Source organism: Canis aureus, chromosome 32 (assembly GCF_053574225.1).
Source record: "Canis aureus isolate CA01 chromosome 32, VMU_Caureus_v.1.0, whole genome shotgun sequence".
In the NCBI taxonomy this organism is placed as follows: Eukaryota; Metazoa; Chordata; class Mammalia; order Carnivora; family Canidae; genus Canis; species Canis aureus.
Window position 1 is genome coordinate 42,916,135 of NC_135642.1, and position 18,640 is coordinate 42,934,774.

Consider the following 18,640-nt stretch of genomic DNA (forward strand, 5'->3'; position numbering starts at 1 on the left):
GTGTATGTCGAGTGTCTGGTGTCCTTGGCATGTAGCCCATATGCAGTTCATGGTGGCTACTGTTACTGTTCCGGGGCCTGTCCTGTGGGTGGCTTGGAAGGGATATGATGGGTCATAAGATATAAGATATGAGTTGGCTCTTGCAGAGATGGTCCTGGCCTCCAAAGCGCTGGGCTCTGGGTGGAGCACTCGGGAGCATTGAGCAGGGTGGGTGGGGGATGGGCCCTGCCTCAGTCTATGAGCCACAGCAGAACCTTGCCTCCTAGGTCTAGGGGCCATGGCCGAGGTGGGCACCATTGTGGACAAAGTGAAAGAAGTCCTCTTCTGGCATGGTGACTCTCAGGAGAGTTGAAGCTGGGATCTCTGGCTTGTGTATCCCTCTGTACTGAGTGTGTTTCCAGGCCAATCTGTGAAGAAGGTGGACATTGGCAAAATACAGTGAAGACTTCTGTGATTGCTGGGTAGGGGTTTGGCCTGGGCCTGCTCCAGAGCCTCCCCGGGGGCCTGACTTGCCTCAGGTTCAATTAGACCAAAGGCCCAGGTCCCAACTTCTTTCCAACTAGAGATGCCTGCTTTCCAGAACCCGCTCACCTTTCCCCAGGATTGGCACAGCAAGCTGCTGTATGTCCCCGTGCTCTGGGAAGGTCGCAGAAACCTCGATTCTCCCTTATTCCTGGGAGCCACTTCAGCTCCGTGGGGGGCTGCCCGGGTGCCATGCTTGCAGAGTCAGGGAAGCCTGGAACTGGCAAGACGCCGAGATTCTCCACAGGCCATGCTGTGAGGTCAGGGGTACGTGGGAATAGAGAAGAGTGACTTGTGGGAGACTGTCCTTCCTTTACCTCAGTTTGTAGTCTTGGAGATCAGGGGCATTGCTTGGTGTGGCTGGGGAAGGGTTGGGGTGGACAGCTGACCAGCGTATCTTCGAGCTACTATCAAATGGTTGTTAAGGGCAGAGGGCACCGAGGCAGGGGGACCCTAGTTCAAATCCTAGCTCTGGGGACATCCAGGGGGCTCAGCGGTTAGGCGCCCACTTTCAGCCCAGGGCATGATCCTGGAGTCCTGGGATCGAGTCCCACATCGGGCTCCCCGCAGGGAGCCTGCTTCTCCCTCTGCCTGTGTCTCTGCCTCTCTCTGTGTCTCTCATGGATAAATTAAAAAAAAAAAAAAAAATCCTAGCTCTGTTACGTGCTAGCAGTGGGACCGTGGCTCAGGGCTCAGCCTTTCTCTCACTTTCCTCATCTCAATTATCCTGCCTTCATGGACTTGTTGAGAGGATTAAATGAGATTATGTGTGCAAGATCCCTACCCCACTGCCTCTTACTTAGTAAATGTCAAATAAAGGGAAGTTAAAGCTAAGTATGTATTCACACCAGAGAGCTTTTCTAACATTTACTTAAATAGACCCTCTCATTTTGGGAAAAATAAAATAACCAGCCCTTAGCTGTCGTGGCCTTTATGCAAATGACAGGCAGATAGCCAGCTGGGTTGGAACCTGCCCTGGAATCCAGGCCCCTCGCTTCCCGATGTCCTCATCAGCTTTGTGCACCTGAGACTAGGACCTGGGTGTCTGTGCCTCTCCCTGAGCCCCACCCAACAGCACACATGAAGGTGGGAAGTAAACTCTACAGAGAAACAGTTCTGCCCTAGAAAACCCCATCACCCTGCCTTTGACTTAATTGCAGTTTGGTGGCTGCGGGAGGGAGGGGCTTATTCGCCTATTTGGAGCTGAGGTTGGGGGCTGGCTTGCTGCCTTCCAGGCCAGGGGTGAGTGAGCACTCCATGCATGCCCTTGGACCACTGAGCGTAGCGGTTACCTTTGAAGGGCACCAGTAAGCCTGTTGACTGGGACCAAGTCTTCCCAAGAGCCTTTATTTCTGCAGCACTTGACTTCATCAAGTGCTTTGGGATAAAGTTGCCTAAGGGCAATAAAGAAAATATAACTAAAATAGTAGCATCACAGACCCAACCTCTCTGGCAGGTTTGAGGGTTGGAGCATGAGGAGGGCCTGAATGATTAAAATCCAGAGACCGTCCCAAAGTTCTATTTAAGTGGTTTCCAATGTCCCTCCCCATGTCCACATCTCCCTTTCTTTCCCTCAGCAGCCTGCTAAAGAGTAATGAAACGCTCCAATTTTAAGAAACTGCCACCATTTACTGAGTGCTTATTGTATGAAAGGCTTTGTGCTGGGCACTTTGGGGAGGACAGCTACCCAGCAGAGCTGCTACACCATGCCTGTTCTAGAAGGCCACAGGAGCAGAGATGTTGATAGGCTTCTACCTAATACTTCTGCAGACAGCTGTGGCTCCTCAGAGCGGGCCCGAGACTTGTTGGCTGGAAGGAGAGAGGTCCCCATGGCAAGGGCCAGCTGCAGGCTCCATCCTTAGGCTCCCCCAGGCCATCGCTGCAATCCTTTATCCCTGCTGCCTGTTTTGAATGGGGGTGAGGCTTGAGCTGCTACTGAAGAGCCCAGCTGTCCCCTGAACCCCTGAGGCTGGAGTTAAGAGGAGAGGGGAGTTAGTGTCAAGCTGCACTTACCTGGCCCCAACTGAAGAGGAGTGTTGAGGTGGGAGTGGGAGCCACAGCTTTCCCCACAAGGAGTCAAAGGTCTTAAAGTTGGCAGCATCGAAGTTAGAAGTGTTTTCTCAGAGAATATGGTAGTTTCTCTGACTTTTTAAAAAGATTTTATTTATTTATTCATGAGAGACACAGAGAGAGAGAGGCAGAGACACAGGCAGAGGGAGAAGCAGGCTCCATGCAGGGAGCCCAGTGCGGGACTCGATCCCGGGACTTCAGGATCGCGCCCTGGGCCAAAGGCAGGCGCCAAACCGCTGAGCCACCCAGGGATCCCCCCAGGCTTCTTGTATTAACAAAAAAGGTGTGGGGGTGTAGGAGGGGGCAGTCTTGCTCAGAAAGGAGCTCCTTTCTGAGTAAAACGACCTAGGAGCCATAAAAACAAAGACTAATAAATTTGCTTACAGAAAAATAAACAAATCTGCCTAGCAATAGCCCAAAGGCAAGGTCAGAAGGCAAACAAATGGGAAATTATCTGCAGCTCACATAACAAAGGACTAATACCTCCTAATATATAAAGAGCTATTCATTGACTGGAAAAGGACCAAGAGTACAAAAGAAAAGTGAGCAGAGGATAAGAAATCAAGTCCACATGTATATGTATGCTCGAGTGTGCGCACGCACACACACAGACACCCCACATGGCTCTTAAACATAAAAAGCACTCAACCACATTCATGGGGAGAGGGATGTGAACCAAACTGCACTGCAGCGGAGGTTTCTGTCTGTTAGATTGGTGAGGACGAGGGGACTGGCACCTGCTACTTTGCTAGTAGGACTGCATACAACCTTGCTGGAGAACAATTTGGAAATATCTATCAAAATTACATTTTTATAAATTATGTACTGGGGGCACCTGGGTGGCTCAGCAGTTGAGCATCTGCCTTTGGCTCAGGGCGTGATCCTGGGGTCCCGGGATGAAGTCCCATGTCGGGCTCCCTGCATGGAGCCTGCTTCTCCCTCTGCCTGTGTCTCTGCCTCTCTTTCTCTGTGTCTCTCATGAATAAATAAATGAAATCTTTAAAAAACTTACATATGTACTTTACTCTTAGACTCAGCAATTCTGCTTCCAGGGATTCGTCCCACAGATACACTCACACATATGATGTATCTAGTCTGAATAAGGCTATTCATTACAGCATTGTAGGTGGCAGTAAAAGGCCGGGAGCACCTTCACTAACTAACTACCGGAGATTGGTTGCATCAGTTAGGGACTGGAACACAATGCAGCCACAAGAGGAGTGTGAGGAAGCCCTCTAGGTGCCATCCAAGATATGCTGCTAAACAGAAAATGCAAGCTGCAGAACAAATGTCTATTGCATGCTAGTTGGTGTGCAAAAAAAGTGAGGGCTGGAAAGGAGGATGTATTCCTGCTGGCTTGTAGATGCATCAAACACCTATTGAAAAATAAACAAGAAACCAGTCCATTGTTTGCCTCTTGGCAGCAGAACTAGGTGACTGAGAAAGGTGGGAGGCCAGCTTCATTTTAAGTTGTGAGGCAGATGAGTATATTATCTCCCACAAAGGCAGTAAATACACACATTTTATTTTATTATTTTTAAAAGATTTTCTTTATTTATTTGACAGAGTGAGAGAGAGCACAAGCAGGGGGAGCGGCAGGCAGAGGAAGAGGAGAAACAGGCTCCCTTCTGAACAGAGAGCCCAACACGGGGCTTGATCCCAGGACCCTGGAGTCAGGACCTGAGCTGAAGGCAGCTGCGTAACTCAATGAGCCACACACATTTTATTTTATTTTAAATATTTATTTATTCATGAAAGACAGAGAGAGGCAGAGACACAGGCAGAGGGAGAAGTGGGCTCCATGCAGGGAGCCCGACGCGGGACTCGATCCCAGGACCCCGGATCACATCCTGAGCTGAAGGTGGACGCTCAACCGCTGAGCCCCCCTGGATCCCAAGCCACACAAATTTCAAAATGGGTTATTTCTGTCCTTTATCCAGAAGTTCCTAAAAATGACTTGACGGGGGCATCTGGAGATTTCCATTGAGGCCTCTGGAGTAGAAATGGGTCTGGTTTTCTTGTCATGAGCTAATTAATAGAGGAGGAGAGCTTTTGAATACCCCGGAGGGCTACTCATAAGCCTTTGAGACTCCTGATCTCAAGCAGCTGATGGTCTTACGGGAAGATCCAAGGCCTTAAAACAATCAAGTGACCATGAGAATCCAGCGTGCGACTGTGCTAGTCTAAGCTGTGTGGCTCCGAATCGAGTAGTGTGGGTGGGCCTTTGGAGGCCGTAGAACCCGCGCCCATGCTTTCTGGAGGACTGAAGAGTGGACACGGGGGGAAGCCCTGCAGCCGCGTACCTGGTGGGGGACACGTGTGTAGGAACCCGGGCTCCGTGTGCTGGGGACGCCGGAGCTTCAGCAGGGAGCCCGGCGACTGTGCAGTGTGGTGTGGAGGCTCGCTGGGTGGCTCGCGGGACACGTTGGAGGGTCAGGGAGGAAGCCAGATGCTAAGCTGGGGAAGCAAGGTGTGCTGAAGGCCTTGGCCAGCCCCGTGCTTCTGGAGGGGAAGGGGGTGCAAAAGTGAGTGAGAAAATCCGGCATGATTAGAAAGTAGCAGAACCACTGCCCTGTGGCTAGAGGGCGTGGGGCTGGGGGATGCTTAATGACAATTGTGTGTGCGTTGCTGCAAGATTTATTAACAGCCCCTAGTGCCACCCACTAAAAAGAATTTTGCTTCGCTTACCACAGTTTTTTTCTCTCAGGATTGTTTAGTCTGCCCTCATGGTTCCTGGGCATTTTGTGGTGGGGAATTAGGGAAAAAACAGACTGAGCTACAGAACTGGGGAGATGGCAAGAAAGGGGAAGGGAGTCTTAGTTTTTATATTGTGTCTCCTTTGAGTGGCAAATTCCGGTACTGGGTCGAGGGGGAGAAATTAAAGCAAGGAGCCGAGAGCTGATGAACTCTCCAGTAAGGGGCCGAGAGGCCTGAGTGGAGGGGGGCAGCAGAGCCATGTGGGTGGCCAGGAGTTGGGGCTCCATTTGGGACTTGGCTTAAGAGTCTTTGAGCTGCTGAGGGGGTACAAGAAGATGGGGGTGGGGGCTATGGGAGTTTTTAAGGAATGTGGCTGACGATTGTGAGTTGGACACACTTTAGGTTCTTCAGGAGGCTCTTCAGTTCCTTGGCCAGCGTGTGCTTCTCTGAGTGAGACTGCGCAGGGTTCAGCCACCTGGAGCCCTGCTTCTGTTTGGGTCATGTACACGTGTTGGGTGTCCTGCTGAGTTTCCTGGATCTCCTTCTCCCCTCCTAACACCACAGCTGGGTGATGGGGTCAGCTGGAATATTTCAGACGTGACAGTGAGAGTCACCGGCCAGTTCCTCGCCCTGCCCAGGGGCGCCTCTCCTCTGGCTGTTGCAGCAGAACCCGAGCTCCACCCTTATTAGCACTTACCTCGCTGAGGTCCTTTGAGATGCTCTCTCCACCACACACCACCACTACCACCAGATACCTGTTTTGGTTTTTTTAGTCCCAATTTAGTAGCTGCCTCATTACCTTTTTCCTCCCATAGCTTCCTTCACACATACATTGTGGTCTCTAGGGCAGCACAGAAATCTGAAATGTCACGCAAATGCCCCTGAACAAAGAGCCCTGGAATCAGATCCCAGTGACTGACAGCTTGTTTACACCAAGAGCTTCCTGGTGGAACCAAATATTCTACAATATTCAAGGCAGGTTTGGGACTACCTGGGGCAAGGCGAGGAGCAGGCCAGAACTGCCAGTTGTCTAATAGCAAAGGAATGTCAGGAGTGGGTGGGTGCGAGGGCAAGAGGCTCGGAGACTTGGGCTTTGGGGCCTGTGGAGGACATGCTGCTAATCCAGCTATGATCTGGGAGCATGTTTTTCCCTGGTTGCAACAGGCTGGTCTCATGGTGGCTTTATCTGCTGAAGTTTCGTGGTTACCCTTTGCCTGCTGACCCAGATAGCAGGTCCCTGGGGGATTGGAGGCCCAACAAACTCCCTGTGGGTCTCCGGATTCCTGGAAGAGCGGGGAGAGTTCAAAGGTGCCTTCACTCCGTGTGAGTGGGGGCTGAGGCTTCCCGGCTGGCCTGGCCGCGCAGCAGCGCTTGAGGCCGGAAGGCGAGGCTGGGGCGCCCCTGAGCCTGCAGTGGAGCTTGGGGTGGGGGTGGAGGCCCTTTCTTGCTCTCAGGAAAGAGCACAGCTAGGCAGCTCACTTGTCGCCTGGAACTCCTAAAAGTCACCCCCTCGAGAGGAGAGCAGTTGAGCTCTGGAGCTCCACTCCTGGGAAACTGGCATCATGGGGAGCGGGCATGCTTCTCTCGGGCACCTGGCATGTGCTTTGCATTCTTTATCTCATTTCTTCGTCCTCACCGTCCTTCCGGATAGGCATTGCGATCCCATTAAAATTAAGAACCCGAGGCTCAGAGAGAACTACAAGCCGAGACACGGCCCCTTAGAGGGTGCAGAAATGGGTGCTGCTCTCACGGGCTGGGCCTGAGCTGGGAACACAAAGAGGCACAGGTAAGCTAACCGAGTATTTTGTCACCCAGAGTGAGCACCTCTGAGAGTAAAAAGGGGACAGTGAACACATCAGGACAACAGGCGTCCACTGGGACTGACCCGGGTGAACCAGGATGTGTGGTCACCCTACCCCGCGAGCACTGCTCAGGGGTAACCGCCAGTGTTTATAATGCAATCCTCATGGCAATCCCTGAGGTGGACATTAGACCCATTTGGCAGATGAGCAAACTGGGGCTTGACTTCCTCAAGATCCCATAGCTTTGAAGTTGGCTTCAAGCCCTGCTGCCTCTCAGGCCCTGAACCTTTGGAGGTGACCAGAGGATGAGAGCAGCTGGAGAAGCAGCTAGAAAGCTCGAGTCTTCGAGTGTGCCAGGCTGTGTGGCAGGCCGTCCCTGCAGTCTCTGGGTGGCCTCTTCCAGGACTGGCATGTGAGCAGTGGCTGAGGAAGTTGAGTGTGTGTGGTGGGGGACTGAGCAGGGTGGAGGCCCCAAAGGCTTCTGTAGCATTCCCTGAGCTTCCTGGGCCTCCAGGGAGGCAGTGGCCAAGGCAGGCAATTTTGGGGGGGAGAAAACATCTTCACTGAGTTGGCCCATTTCCAGGATTGGTGAATAGGAACACTGAGAGATCTCAGGGCACCTTTCCCAGAGCCAGGACTGGCCCCCCGGGGCTCCCGGGGAGACTGGTAGCCTGGGATGCAGGCATACGCTCGGTTATGGGCAGTGGGTAAGGTCATGCATGGGTGGAGGGTTTGTGAGCCTCCGGGTTATTTCCTTCTGACTTTCACCAGCCAGGCTGGCCTTCCGGGGGGCTGGGAGGTGGCGGCAGATATGGAGGGCCCGGGCCAAAGGTCAGATGGCCTTTGCAGGCCCCTTGACATATTGCATCACAGGTGGATGCGCAGCCTAGGCTGCCAGTCGTCCAGCCAGGCCGTCCGCACCACCTGTTAGCACCCACGCCGGGGTGGGTTGCAGGCAGGCAGGGCTGGCAAAGGGAAGGAAGTCCTTTCCGTTGGGGAGGACCAGTCAGTCTGGGGCACTTCACACAAGTGCAATGGCCTGAGGCCTCTGTAAGCCAATGTTGTATAATCGAAGGCTGATCATGTTTCTTCATTCATTAAAAAAAAAAAATGAATAGACTTTTACTTTGTAGAGTAGCTTCAGGTTCACTGCAAAACTGTGTGGAAAGTATAGTGAGTTCCCCGGTACCCGAACCCCAACACACGCACAGCCCCTTCCTATTCATTCATCCTTCGAACTCTGTGTCCAGACACTGTCCTGGACCGAGGCCCAGCCCTCACCTCAAGGTACTTCCAGCTTAGTGAAGTAGATGGAAGGGCAGATAGGCCAGCCCGGGAGGGGCTCAGGGATGGAGGTAAGTAGTCCTAGGGTGCCGGAGCGCAGGACAGCCCACTCCCTGCTGGGGCAGCCTGAGGAAGGAGGAGCTCTCCAGGAGGCTCTTTTGGGCTGAATTCTAAGAGGGGGGAGGCATTTAGCAAAGAGGTCAGGGAGGCCGGAGTGGGGGGCAGTGTGTGCAGAGGCCCGGGCCCGCTTCGCATCTGAGCCGGGCTCTGGGTCCGGCTTTGAGGCTGGCTGTGGTAGGTGGAGGCAGGAGGACTCCCTTCCTGCAGAGCCTGAAGCTAAAGGGTTTAGTCGGAGAAGGAAGAGTCCCGGTGGGCCAGAGCCGGCAGGGGGGCTGACTGGCATGGGGGGGCCGGCAAAGGCCCTTGAAAGAGTCTGTGCAGGGCGCGGGGTGGGGGGGCCTCAGTGGCTGAGCGCCCCCAGGGTCCCGGGATCGAGTTCCGCGAGTCCCACGTCGGGCTCCCTGCATGGAGCCTGCTTCTCCCTCTGCCTGTGTCTCTGCCCCTCTCTCTCTCTCTCTCTCTCTCTCTCTCTCTCTCTCTCGTCTCTCATGAATAAATAAATAAAGTCTTTAAAAAAATCTGTGAGAACTCAGCTACTGGATTGTGCAACCTGTGGCTTAAATGTGTTCTGAACATGCTTTCGGGGTGTTCCCCGATGCCTCCAGTGCGAGTCCCTTGAGGATGGGCCGTTTTTCTGAGGGTCCACGGGCCGATGCCCCCTCCCCTCTGCCCAGAAATAGCCTTGACCAACAGTCTTGTCCCCCGAAGCAGCGAAGCCGCACCTGGCACAGGTCTGTGCCCAGAAGGGCTTCCTGGGTCCCGTCCGGGTTTCTCCACGTCCTTATCCCTGGGGGTGGTTGTGGGGAAGGGGCGTGAGAGAAGGGAACACCCCTTTCTGACCAAGTGAGCAAGGCACCCAGAGGGCCAGGACTCGACTCCTGTCTGCAGCGAGGCCGAGGCACAGCCGGCGTCCCCGGCCCGAGTCGCCCTGACCGGCGTCGCCACCCGGAGCAGGTGCGCGTGGCCCGTGCGGCCCGGACGGGTCTCTGCTTCCTCGGCTGCAGAGGAGCCAGGAGGTGTGCCCTTGCCCTGGGATTCTGGAGGAGAGGCGAGGACGAAGGGCTGAGGCGGTCCGGGAGGGAAGACGTCCGAGGTGGGGAAGTCCCGGAGCCGTCCTCCCCCCCCCCCCGAGGGACACCTCTCCCGCGGCTGCTCCGGGCCTGCTGCGGACCAGCCCTCCCGGGCCTGGGGGCCGACGTGCCAGGGCCCGAGGGGCAACGCGCTGCTCCCGCCAGTGTCGTGGGCAGGACGCTTGTGTTCTGAGCATCGGGGGTCAGGTTCTTTGCATACATGAGTAGTTCTTCTTTTTTTCTTTTTTACAAGATTTTATTCATGAGACACACAGAGGCAGAGACCCAGGCAGAGGGAGAAGCAGACTCCACGCAGGGAGCCTGACCTGGGACTCGATCCCAGACCCTGAGATCACACCCTGAGCCGAAGGCAGCCGCTCAACTGCTGAGCCCCCGAGGCATCCTGCACACATGACTATTTCGTGTCATCCTGTGAGGTGGACACTGTTACCATCTCCACTTTACTGGTGAGTAAGTTGAGGCTCAGAGAGGTGAAGTGACTCACCAAAGGCATAATCTGGTACGTGGCGGTGCTTGGAATACAGGCCCAGGCCTGGCCGCGTCTAAAGCCCCCGGGCAGCCTTCTCCACCTGGGCAGGATGGAGCCGGGCGGCTCTGCAGGGGCGTAGCCTAATCAAATCAAATAGCACGGTGCTTCATTCATTCATCGCTGGATTCCCTCTCTGTTGTACATATTCCTTATGCCAGCACTGTGCTGGGTGTTGGGGAGGCACACAGGGAGGAGCAGAACCACATATGCTCCCTGCCCTGGGGGCTGGCTGTCTAGTGGGAGGGACAGACCTTTATCAGATGAGGAAGAAGAAGCACTCTGATAAACACCACAGAAAAAAGTACAGAATGCTATGGGAGTGGTGACCACAGGGCCTAATTTCATGAGGGCAAGAGGGGAGGGTTTCAGGGAAGACTTCCTGGAGGAAACGAACAGAGGAAAAATGAATGACCAGTAGTTAGCTGGGGAAGATGCACCAGGCCAAGGTTACTGCCTGTGCAAAGGTAGGAAGGAGAGTGCTAGTTGGGGAAACTGAAAGAAGGGCAGAGAATAGTAAGTGAAGGTGGATAGGATACACAGAAGCCTAATGGGGTGTGGCCTGGGGGGCCACGGCAAGTAGCTGTGGGAAACCGAGGCAGGCGCGTGTGAAATGAGAGCTTCCTCTGTTTGCCATGAGCTAAATGAGAATACACAACAATGCATGTAGCGTCCCCAAAAGTTTGGGCTGCATTAATAGTGGCATGGCATGCGGATCAAAGGAGGTGTTTGTTTTTCTTTTTGACCCAGACTGCACCTGAAGGGTTGTGATCCTCTCAGAGCCATTGCTGTCCAATATCTACAGAAGAGCAAGCATACTGAACAGATTTACAAAAATAGCTGGATGTGCCAAGAAGAGTAGCCCCAGTAAAAGGAGTGTGTGCTAGACCTCTGAGGAATCTCCTGGAGACACAGTTCAACTCCATAGAGAGCAAAGCATCCCGGCACTTCAGGTTTATGAAAGACGGAGTGAGCTACTGTGAGGCACTGAGCCTCCTGCTCTGGGGGATCTGAGATATAGAGGAGGAGCCTGCTTAGCTTAATGTGTGGTCTAGCTTCAGTCCATACTGTCCGCCCTCCCCCTGCTCCCTCTGAGCTGGAGACCCACCACGCAGGTCCCAAGAACACAGGGTCCTGGGCCACAATCACAGTGGTGACCTTAGCTAGCCTAGGGTGGGCTCTAGCTTTGTTCTGTGTAGATTGCTCTGGGGAAACCAGGCATCGAGGGTGGTGGTGGTCTTAGGCCTGCGCACTGGCTGCTGCTGTTTGCCACCTAAAGCTGTTTCCCAGGGCACCTCTTTAAGAATCCGGAGTACTTTTGGTAACCGGGATGGTCCAGTTGTCTGTCACATGGTCTGCACTCAGTCAGAATCTAAGAGAAGCCAACAAATCCCTCTTCCACTTACCTACCAACTGTGTGCATATTGATACTTCCCAGAACTCCTATGTTTCTTTAAAGAGAGGGCTGCTGTGGCTCTCATAACCCAGAACTCTCACTCTTGATCCCCACTGTCTTTTCTTTTTTTGAAGATTTTATTTATTTATTCATGAGAGACACACAGAGAGAGGCAGAGACACAGGCAGAGGGAGAAGCAGGCTCCATGCAGGGAGCCCGACGTGGGACTTGATCCGGGGACCCTGGGGTCACGCCCTGGGCCAAAGGCAGGTGCTCAACCGCTGAGCCACCCAGACGTCTCCCTCCCCTCTGTCTTTGACATTCTGTTAGACCTCAGACCTGTCTTCTTTCTTGACAAGAACTCCAACCTGTGCCCTTTGCTCCTTCCCACTGGCACTATAACCTCCAGACCTGTTCTTCCACATGGCCCTGCCACATGCCTTCTGTTCCCCACTTGGCCTGTCTGCTCTCTGCTAAGTTCTGGAGCTGGGGCCAATTGCAATTTTTTGTAATTGAAGTGTATATATCTTAAGTGTACAGCTTGATAATTTTTGCATGTGCATGCACCTATGTAACTAGCACCCAGATCAAGCTAGAGAACATTTCCAGGTCTATCCTTTTAAAAGAGATCCATCCTCAAGACTCCTACTACATTATTATTGGACACTTGGCAAGTGTTCCCTTTTATTCCAACTAGCTGGAGGACAGGAATGCATCCTGTTTACTGTTTTTCCTTGTCCCACCTGGCCTAGCACAGAGCCATGCCCATAGGAGGTGCCCCTTGAGGCCCATTAGATGGAGGGATGTAGAATTTGCCAAGTATATCTCATACTATGTGCTCAGTTGTCCCTCAGAAATGTGGGAGAGGTGACAGAGATGGAGGATGGGGTCACTGGAGTGCAGGAGAATCCCTGAGCACTGAGTGTGCTGGTTCGGTTCAGGTGACCTGTCAACCCCAGGGTGATGTGTACCGGTCTGGAGGCGCACATTCTCAACAGAGGGCTCAGGTGTGTGGAATGCCCTGTATGGAATGCCCTTCCCTGAGGGCACTGGCAATAGCATGGAGCTAGCAGAGCTCCCAGCCTGGCAGCTCCCAAGCCTCTGGTTTGAGCACTCACCTTGGCTGGTTCAGAGAGCTGAAGGAATAGGGTCAGACCCAACTCAGGCGAGTTTGAATGCCTGGTGCAGAATGCCCTAAGGGAGGGACGCCTGGGTGGCTCAGCGGTTGAGATCTGCCTTTGGCTCAGGGCCGGATCCTGGATTCCCAGAATCCAGTCCCACATCAGGATCCTTGCATGGAGCCTGCTTCTCCTCCCTCTGCCTGTGTCTCTTGACTCTCTTTCTGTGTCTCTCATGAATAAATAAATAAAATCTAAAAAAAAAAAAAAAAAAAAAAAAAAAGAATGCCCTGAGGGAGGTCAGAGGGCATGGGTTCTCACTGGGAGGCCAAGACCTCCCCTGCTGGCTGCCTTTTCCTGGGATAGCCTGTCCCTTCCCTCCTCTTAATCCATAACCTTGCTTGGGAGATGATATCGGCAAGGAAATAGAGCTTTGGCCTTGGGCTTGAGCAGCAAAATGGGAATAGCAGGAAGGAATTGGAGGGAAGTGTGGAAGCCGGGCAGCACGTGTATGTGGCACACAAAGTCCAGCAGTGCCCCAGAGAACTGTGTTCCCAGGCTATTGACACTTGAAGATTGCTCTTTGCTCTAAGACACAACTCTCCAGTTCTTTGGGGAAAAGAGAGGGACCTCTTTTCTGGGGCCCAGATGCCAGTTGTCACTGAGGGTCTTCCCCTTGGGTGAGCTCTGCATCCCTCAGACTATATTGTTCAGATTTCCTCTCATCTTTTTGACTGTAGTAAATATGTCTCACATGAGGCTTGGGGACCCTGGCTGAATCTTGGCTTTTATATCATCTCTGTTACTCCAGGGCTCAGTACAGGGCTTACATCCCAGGTCCACCTAACACCAACATCTTCTTAACCACTCTGCATAAGGCAGCAGGACAGCAGAATCTTATTATCAGGGATGGCCTGTCCCTCTGTAATTGATAGAGGCATGATCGTGAGCATATGACGTCAGATAGGAAAGGAGGGAGAAAAGGAGGGGAGGTGCACATCAATGCTTAATGCAGATGATAAAGATTAACTAAAGTACCTTAGATTAATTTATGAAAAAAAAAAGGTTAATTTATGAATGGGAAAGGCTGGGACCTGCTAGGGTGTATTGTTATCCTTCTTTTTAGAGAAACTGATGCTCAGGGGATTTACTCAATCAGCGTCAAGAAACAGGAAGATGTGAAGATGTGACTAACTGCAATGCTGGCTCTTTTTCTCCTCCATGGGAAGTGATCTTCAGGTGCCTTGAATATGTCTTCAGGTTGGGATATTTAGCTCCAAAACAAAGAGCCAATCTCCAGACATTCAAGGGAAGCCTTCAACATGTAAGAGAGGCCAAAAAAAAAAAAAAAAAAAAAAAAAAGAACTTAGAAACAAAGATCTCAGAAACAAGGATGCTGCAAAGAGCAGAAGAAAACCTCAAATAAACTATCATTGATAATCTCAGAGACTGGGAGAAATACTGTATCCTGAGACAAGAACAAGATGCCACAAGAAGGGGAACAATCTGAGAACAAGTAAGTTAAGTGATAAGAAAGATAGTCAAGAAAATCTTTCAAAAAGTTAAACAGAAAAAAAAAACAGATAGATAATGGAATAAAAGAGATAAGAAAATTAGATCAGGGATGCCTGGGTTGTTCAGTGGTTGAGCATCTGTCTTTGGCTCAGGTCATTATCCTGGAGTCCTGGGATTGAGTCCCACATCGGGCTCCCTGCAAGGAGCCTGCTTCTCCCTCTGCCTGTGTCTCTGCTTCTCTCTGTGTGTCTCTCATGAATAAATAAAGTCTTAAAAAAAAAGGAAAGAAAATTTAATCAATCTGAGATTAACCATCTGACTGATACCATTTCCTCAAAAAGAGGACAGAGACAACTGTGTGTGTGTGGCTATATGTATATAGATAGATATATAGATATAGATAGATATATTATTGTATATATAGATAGATATCATAAATCTATATTTATATACCACCAAAACCCACAATAAACATTTTCAGATTAAGAGTCCACTGACTATCCAGCTCAATCAATGAAAACCAAACAAAGCTAAACCTCTCACCAATCTTAGAACACCAAGATTTAAGAGATCTTAGGGACATGTTTCCTGGAATGGTGACAAGAGCCCTGCAGATCCTCTCCCCAGTAAAACAATCATAACTGATGAAACTTAATTTAAAAATTAAATTGTCTAGAATCTATCCTAAAGGCATATAGAAAAAAAGAAGAAGAAGAAGAAGAAGAAGAAGAAGAAGAAGAAGAAGAAAAGAAACATTAAGAAAACCTACTAAAACTTGGTAAGAAGAGAATGAGACTGTAGCATTTGAACTATGACTTGCTTCTTCCCTCTCCCCTTCCAGCTGATTGTAACAGAAATACTTTCTAAGCAGGGACAGCCAAGAACATAGGGTTCTTGTTACCCTTGGCTCCCAGTTGAGAGCTACTATACCTCCCTGGGGGTGACAGACCACCAGCATTTCCGTTTCCCTTACCCCTGTGTTGCAGAAGTTCTATTCCAGGGAAGAGTAGCTGAGAGGATTGGGGTTTTCTTCCCCAACACATCCCCAACTCATAGGGTGGAACCCCTATCTACCCCAAGCATAGCAGGCTGAGAATATGGAAGCCCCAATCTTCTTCACCCTGGTTCATTCATAGAACAGGGTTTCCACAATTTCTAAACTAGGAGAGGCCAGTTTAGATCCAACCCACCACCTTTAATAAAGTAGGGGTCTCACCCCAACACACACACTTTAGAGCAGTGGCACAAAGGTTTTGTACAGGGAGGGAGGAAGACCTTTGAAACAGAACTCTGATTCTCTCCCCAAAGGAACTGACTTTGCTTGGAATAGAGGGTGGGAAAGTTCAAGCCTGCAGGTGCTCTCAAAAACAATGGCAATATTGGTGTTAAGCAATGAGGAGAAAGCTGGTAGCTCCATGAGAAAAACAAACTAAACATTTAACCAGCTAGAAGATTGCCGGAGAGGAGCAGGGAAAGAGACAGCAGTGGAAGAGATTATAAGGGAAAATGAGTGGGGAAAATTAGAGAGGGAGACAAACCATGAGAGACTCCTAACTCTGGGAAATGAACAAAGAGTTGTGGAAGGGGAGGTGGGCGGGGGGATGGTGTAACTGGGTGACAGGCACTGAGGAGGGCACTTGATAAGATGAGCACTGGGTGTTATACTGTATATTGGCAAATCAAACTTCAATAAAAACAAAACAAAACGAAAAAGAAGATGCTCAGTTATTAAAAAAAAAAAAAAAAAAGTCCTCTGGGTTCAAAATCTCAAAGTCTAGTCTCAAATACTGCCCCAGCAAAGGGACTTAATTTATTAAGTCCAGCCAGATCACTAAATAAATAAACAAGCAAACTGCAAGAGGAAACTCTGTGTTGGAGTTGAGGCTAGTATCCAGTTGCTGCATTATCTTATCTAAAATGTTAATATATATATATGTATATATACATATACATATATATATATATTAAAGGTTTTATTTATTCATGAGAGACAGAGAGAGAGAGAGAGAGGCAGACACAGGCCGAGGGAGAGGCAGGTTCCATGCAGAGAGGCTGATGTGGGACTCAATCCCCAGACTCCAGGATCACACCCTGGGCCAAAAGCAGGCACTAGACTGCTGAGCCACCCAGGGATCCCCTAAAATGTTAATATATTTTTATATTACAAATATATTATACATTTACATTATTATATAGTAAATAAAAAACAAACTACAGTTTTCAACAAAATTATGAAACATGCAAAGAAGCAGGAAAGTGTGACAAACATACAAGAAAAAAAGAGCAAGGAACAGAGCTTCCTCTTAGAGGATCCAATGTTAAACATAGCATAGAAAGACCTCACAGGAATCATTATAAATTATGTTCAAAGAATGAAAGCAAACTATATACAGAAGTAAAAGAAGGTGTAATGATAATATCTCATTACATAGATAATATCAATAGAGAGATAGACAGTATAAGAAAGGACCAGATGGAAATTCTGAAGTTGAAGAATGTAAGAACTGAAATGAAAAATCCAGTAGAGAGGCTCTACTGATAGTAGATTTGAGCTCACAGAAGAAGGAATCAGCAAACTTGAAAACAGATTTATAGAGAATATGCAATCTGAAGTAGAGAGAAAAAAGGATTTAAGAAAAATGAACATGGCTTTAGAGAAAAGTGGGATACTGTTAAATGTACCAACATAAGCATAATAGGAGTATCAGAAAGAAAGGAGAAAGAACATAAAAATATTTGAAGAAATATAACTTCACAAATTTGATGAAAAACATTGATCTACACATCTAAGATGCTTAATGAACTTCAGATAGGATAAACATGAAGAGATCTGCACACACACATTGAAATAACTTTTGAAAGTCAAGGACAAAGAAAATCTTGAGAATAGCAAGAGAAAAATGACTTGTCATATCCAAGGAAGCCCTAATGGAAGTAACAGCTGCCTTCTCACCAGAAGCAATGGAGGCCAGAAGACAGAGGTATGACATATTAAAAATGCTAAAAGAAAAAAAAAGAAAAAAAAAAAAAACCCTGTCAACCAAGAATCTTACATTCAGCAAAACTAGCTTTCAAAAATGAAAGCAAAATAAAGACATTCTCAAATAAGAATTGAGGGAATTTGTTATTAGCTGACCTATCTTGCAAGATATACTAAAGGAAGTTTATCAGGCTAAAAGCAAGTGAACCCAGAAAGTAATTCAAAACCATGTGAAAAATCAGAGTGAAGGTAAAGGTAATTATGTAAAAGACAATGTAAGTGTATATTTTTTCTTTCTTCTCTTAACTAATTTAAAAACAGTTGTATAGAACAATATGTCTATAGTTGTATTATTGAGTCTATAACATATAGAAATGTAATAAATTTGATAATAACAGCAGAAAGAAAGTAGGTGGAAACAAAGCTGTATTGGAGTAAGTAAATGACAACAGCTTGTAACTTGGATCCACAGGAACAAATGAGATAAAAATTGGTAAGTAATAAACTCTGTAAATATATACTGGTTCTCCTTCTCTCGGCTTCTTTAAAATACATACAAATATATAAATGTAATAATCTCAACAATGTAGTGTTGAGTTTGTAACTTGCATAGACATTTTAAACACATAATTTATAAACATATTAACATATCCATAACAATATGTAACATATAATATAATAACACAAGGAAATGGGAACAAAGCTGTATAGGAATAATATTCTTATAGCTCACTCTGATTAAGGTAGAATAAATTTGAAATCGATTCTGATAAGTTAAGATGTAAATGGAGATCCTAGAACGACTACTCAGAAAATAACTAAAAATATAATTAAAATATAGTGAAAAATTATTAAAGAAATTAAAGTGTTACACTAGCAAGTATACATTTATGCAAAACAAAGTAGTAAAGGAGGAAGAGAGAAAAATGGTTAAATATACGGAAAACAAAAAGTAAAATGGTAGACATAAATCCAACTATGTCAATATTACACTAAATGTGTCAGCTATAATCAGAATATTATTTATTTATTTATTTATTTATTTATTTATTTATTTATTTATTTATTAAAAGATTTTATTTATTTATTCACGAGAGATACACAGAGAGAGAGGTAGAGACACAGGCAGAGAGAGGAGCATGCTCCATGCAGGGAACCCGATGTGGGACCCCATCCCGGGACTCCAGGATCACACCCTGGGCTGAAGGCAGTGGCTCAACCGCTGAGCCACCCAGGCATCCCCAGAATTTTAAATAAGTCATTGAATTGTACTGTATATATAAAAAGTGGTTATTAGTGTATATAAGCTACATAGCCTTAAACTGATTTTTTAAAAATTACACTAAATGTGAGTGGGTTACACAATCTGATCAAAGGTAGAGATGGTCATACTGGTCTGAAAAAGCAAGCTGCACCTAACTATGCTGTCTATAAGAGACACACTTCAGAATCAAAGATACTAATAGATTGAAAGTAAAATTATGGATGAAGATCTTATGTAAAACAACAACAGCTGCAA

General features: G+C 48.5%; 1 protein-coding gene across 13 annotated transcripts in view; it reads left to right on the forward strand.

The window, feature by feature from the left end:
- PPCDC (phosphopantothenoylcysteine decarboxylase) overlaps positions 1-17,639 on the forward strand; it is a 43,079-nt gene extending 25,440 nt beyond the window's left edge. For 10 of the 13 annotated variants that reach the window (XR_013370585.1, XR_013370579.1, XR_013370580.1 and 7 more), the window contains 2 exons: positions 9,819-10,032; positions 10,863-17,639. Coding sequence is in view for 3 of the 13 variants with exons in the window: in XM_077881943.1 (XP_077738069.1) it covers positions 4,161-4,249 (89 nt within the window). In the remaining 10 variants the exon portion in view is untranslated. Of the gene's footprint in view, positions 1-266; positions 3,604-4,160; positions 4,754-9,818; positions 10,033-10,862 lie in introns of those variants that run through there. The other 3 variants (XM_077881945.1, XM_077881944.1, XM_077881943.1) reach the window with 2 other exon arrangements.
- The last annotated feature ends 1,001 nt before the right edge of the window (positions 17,640-18,640 follow it).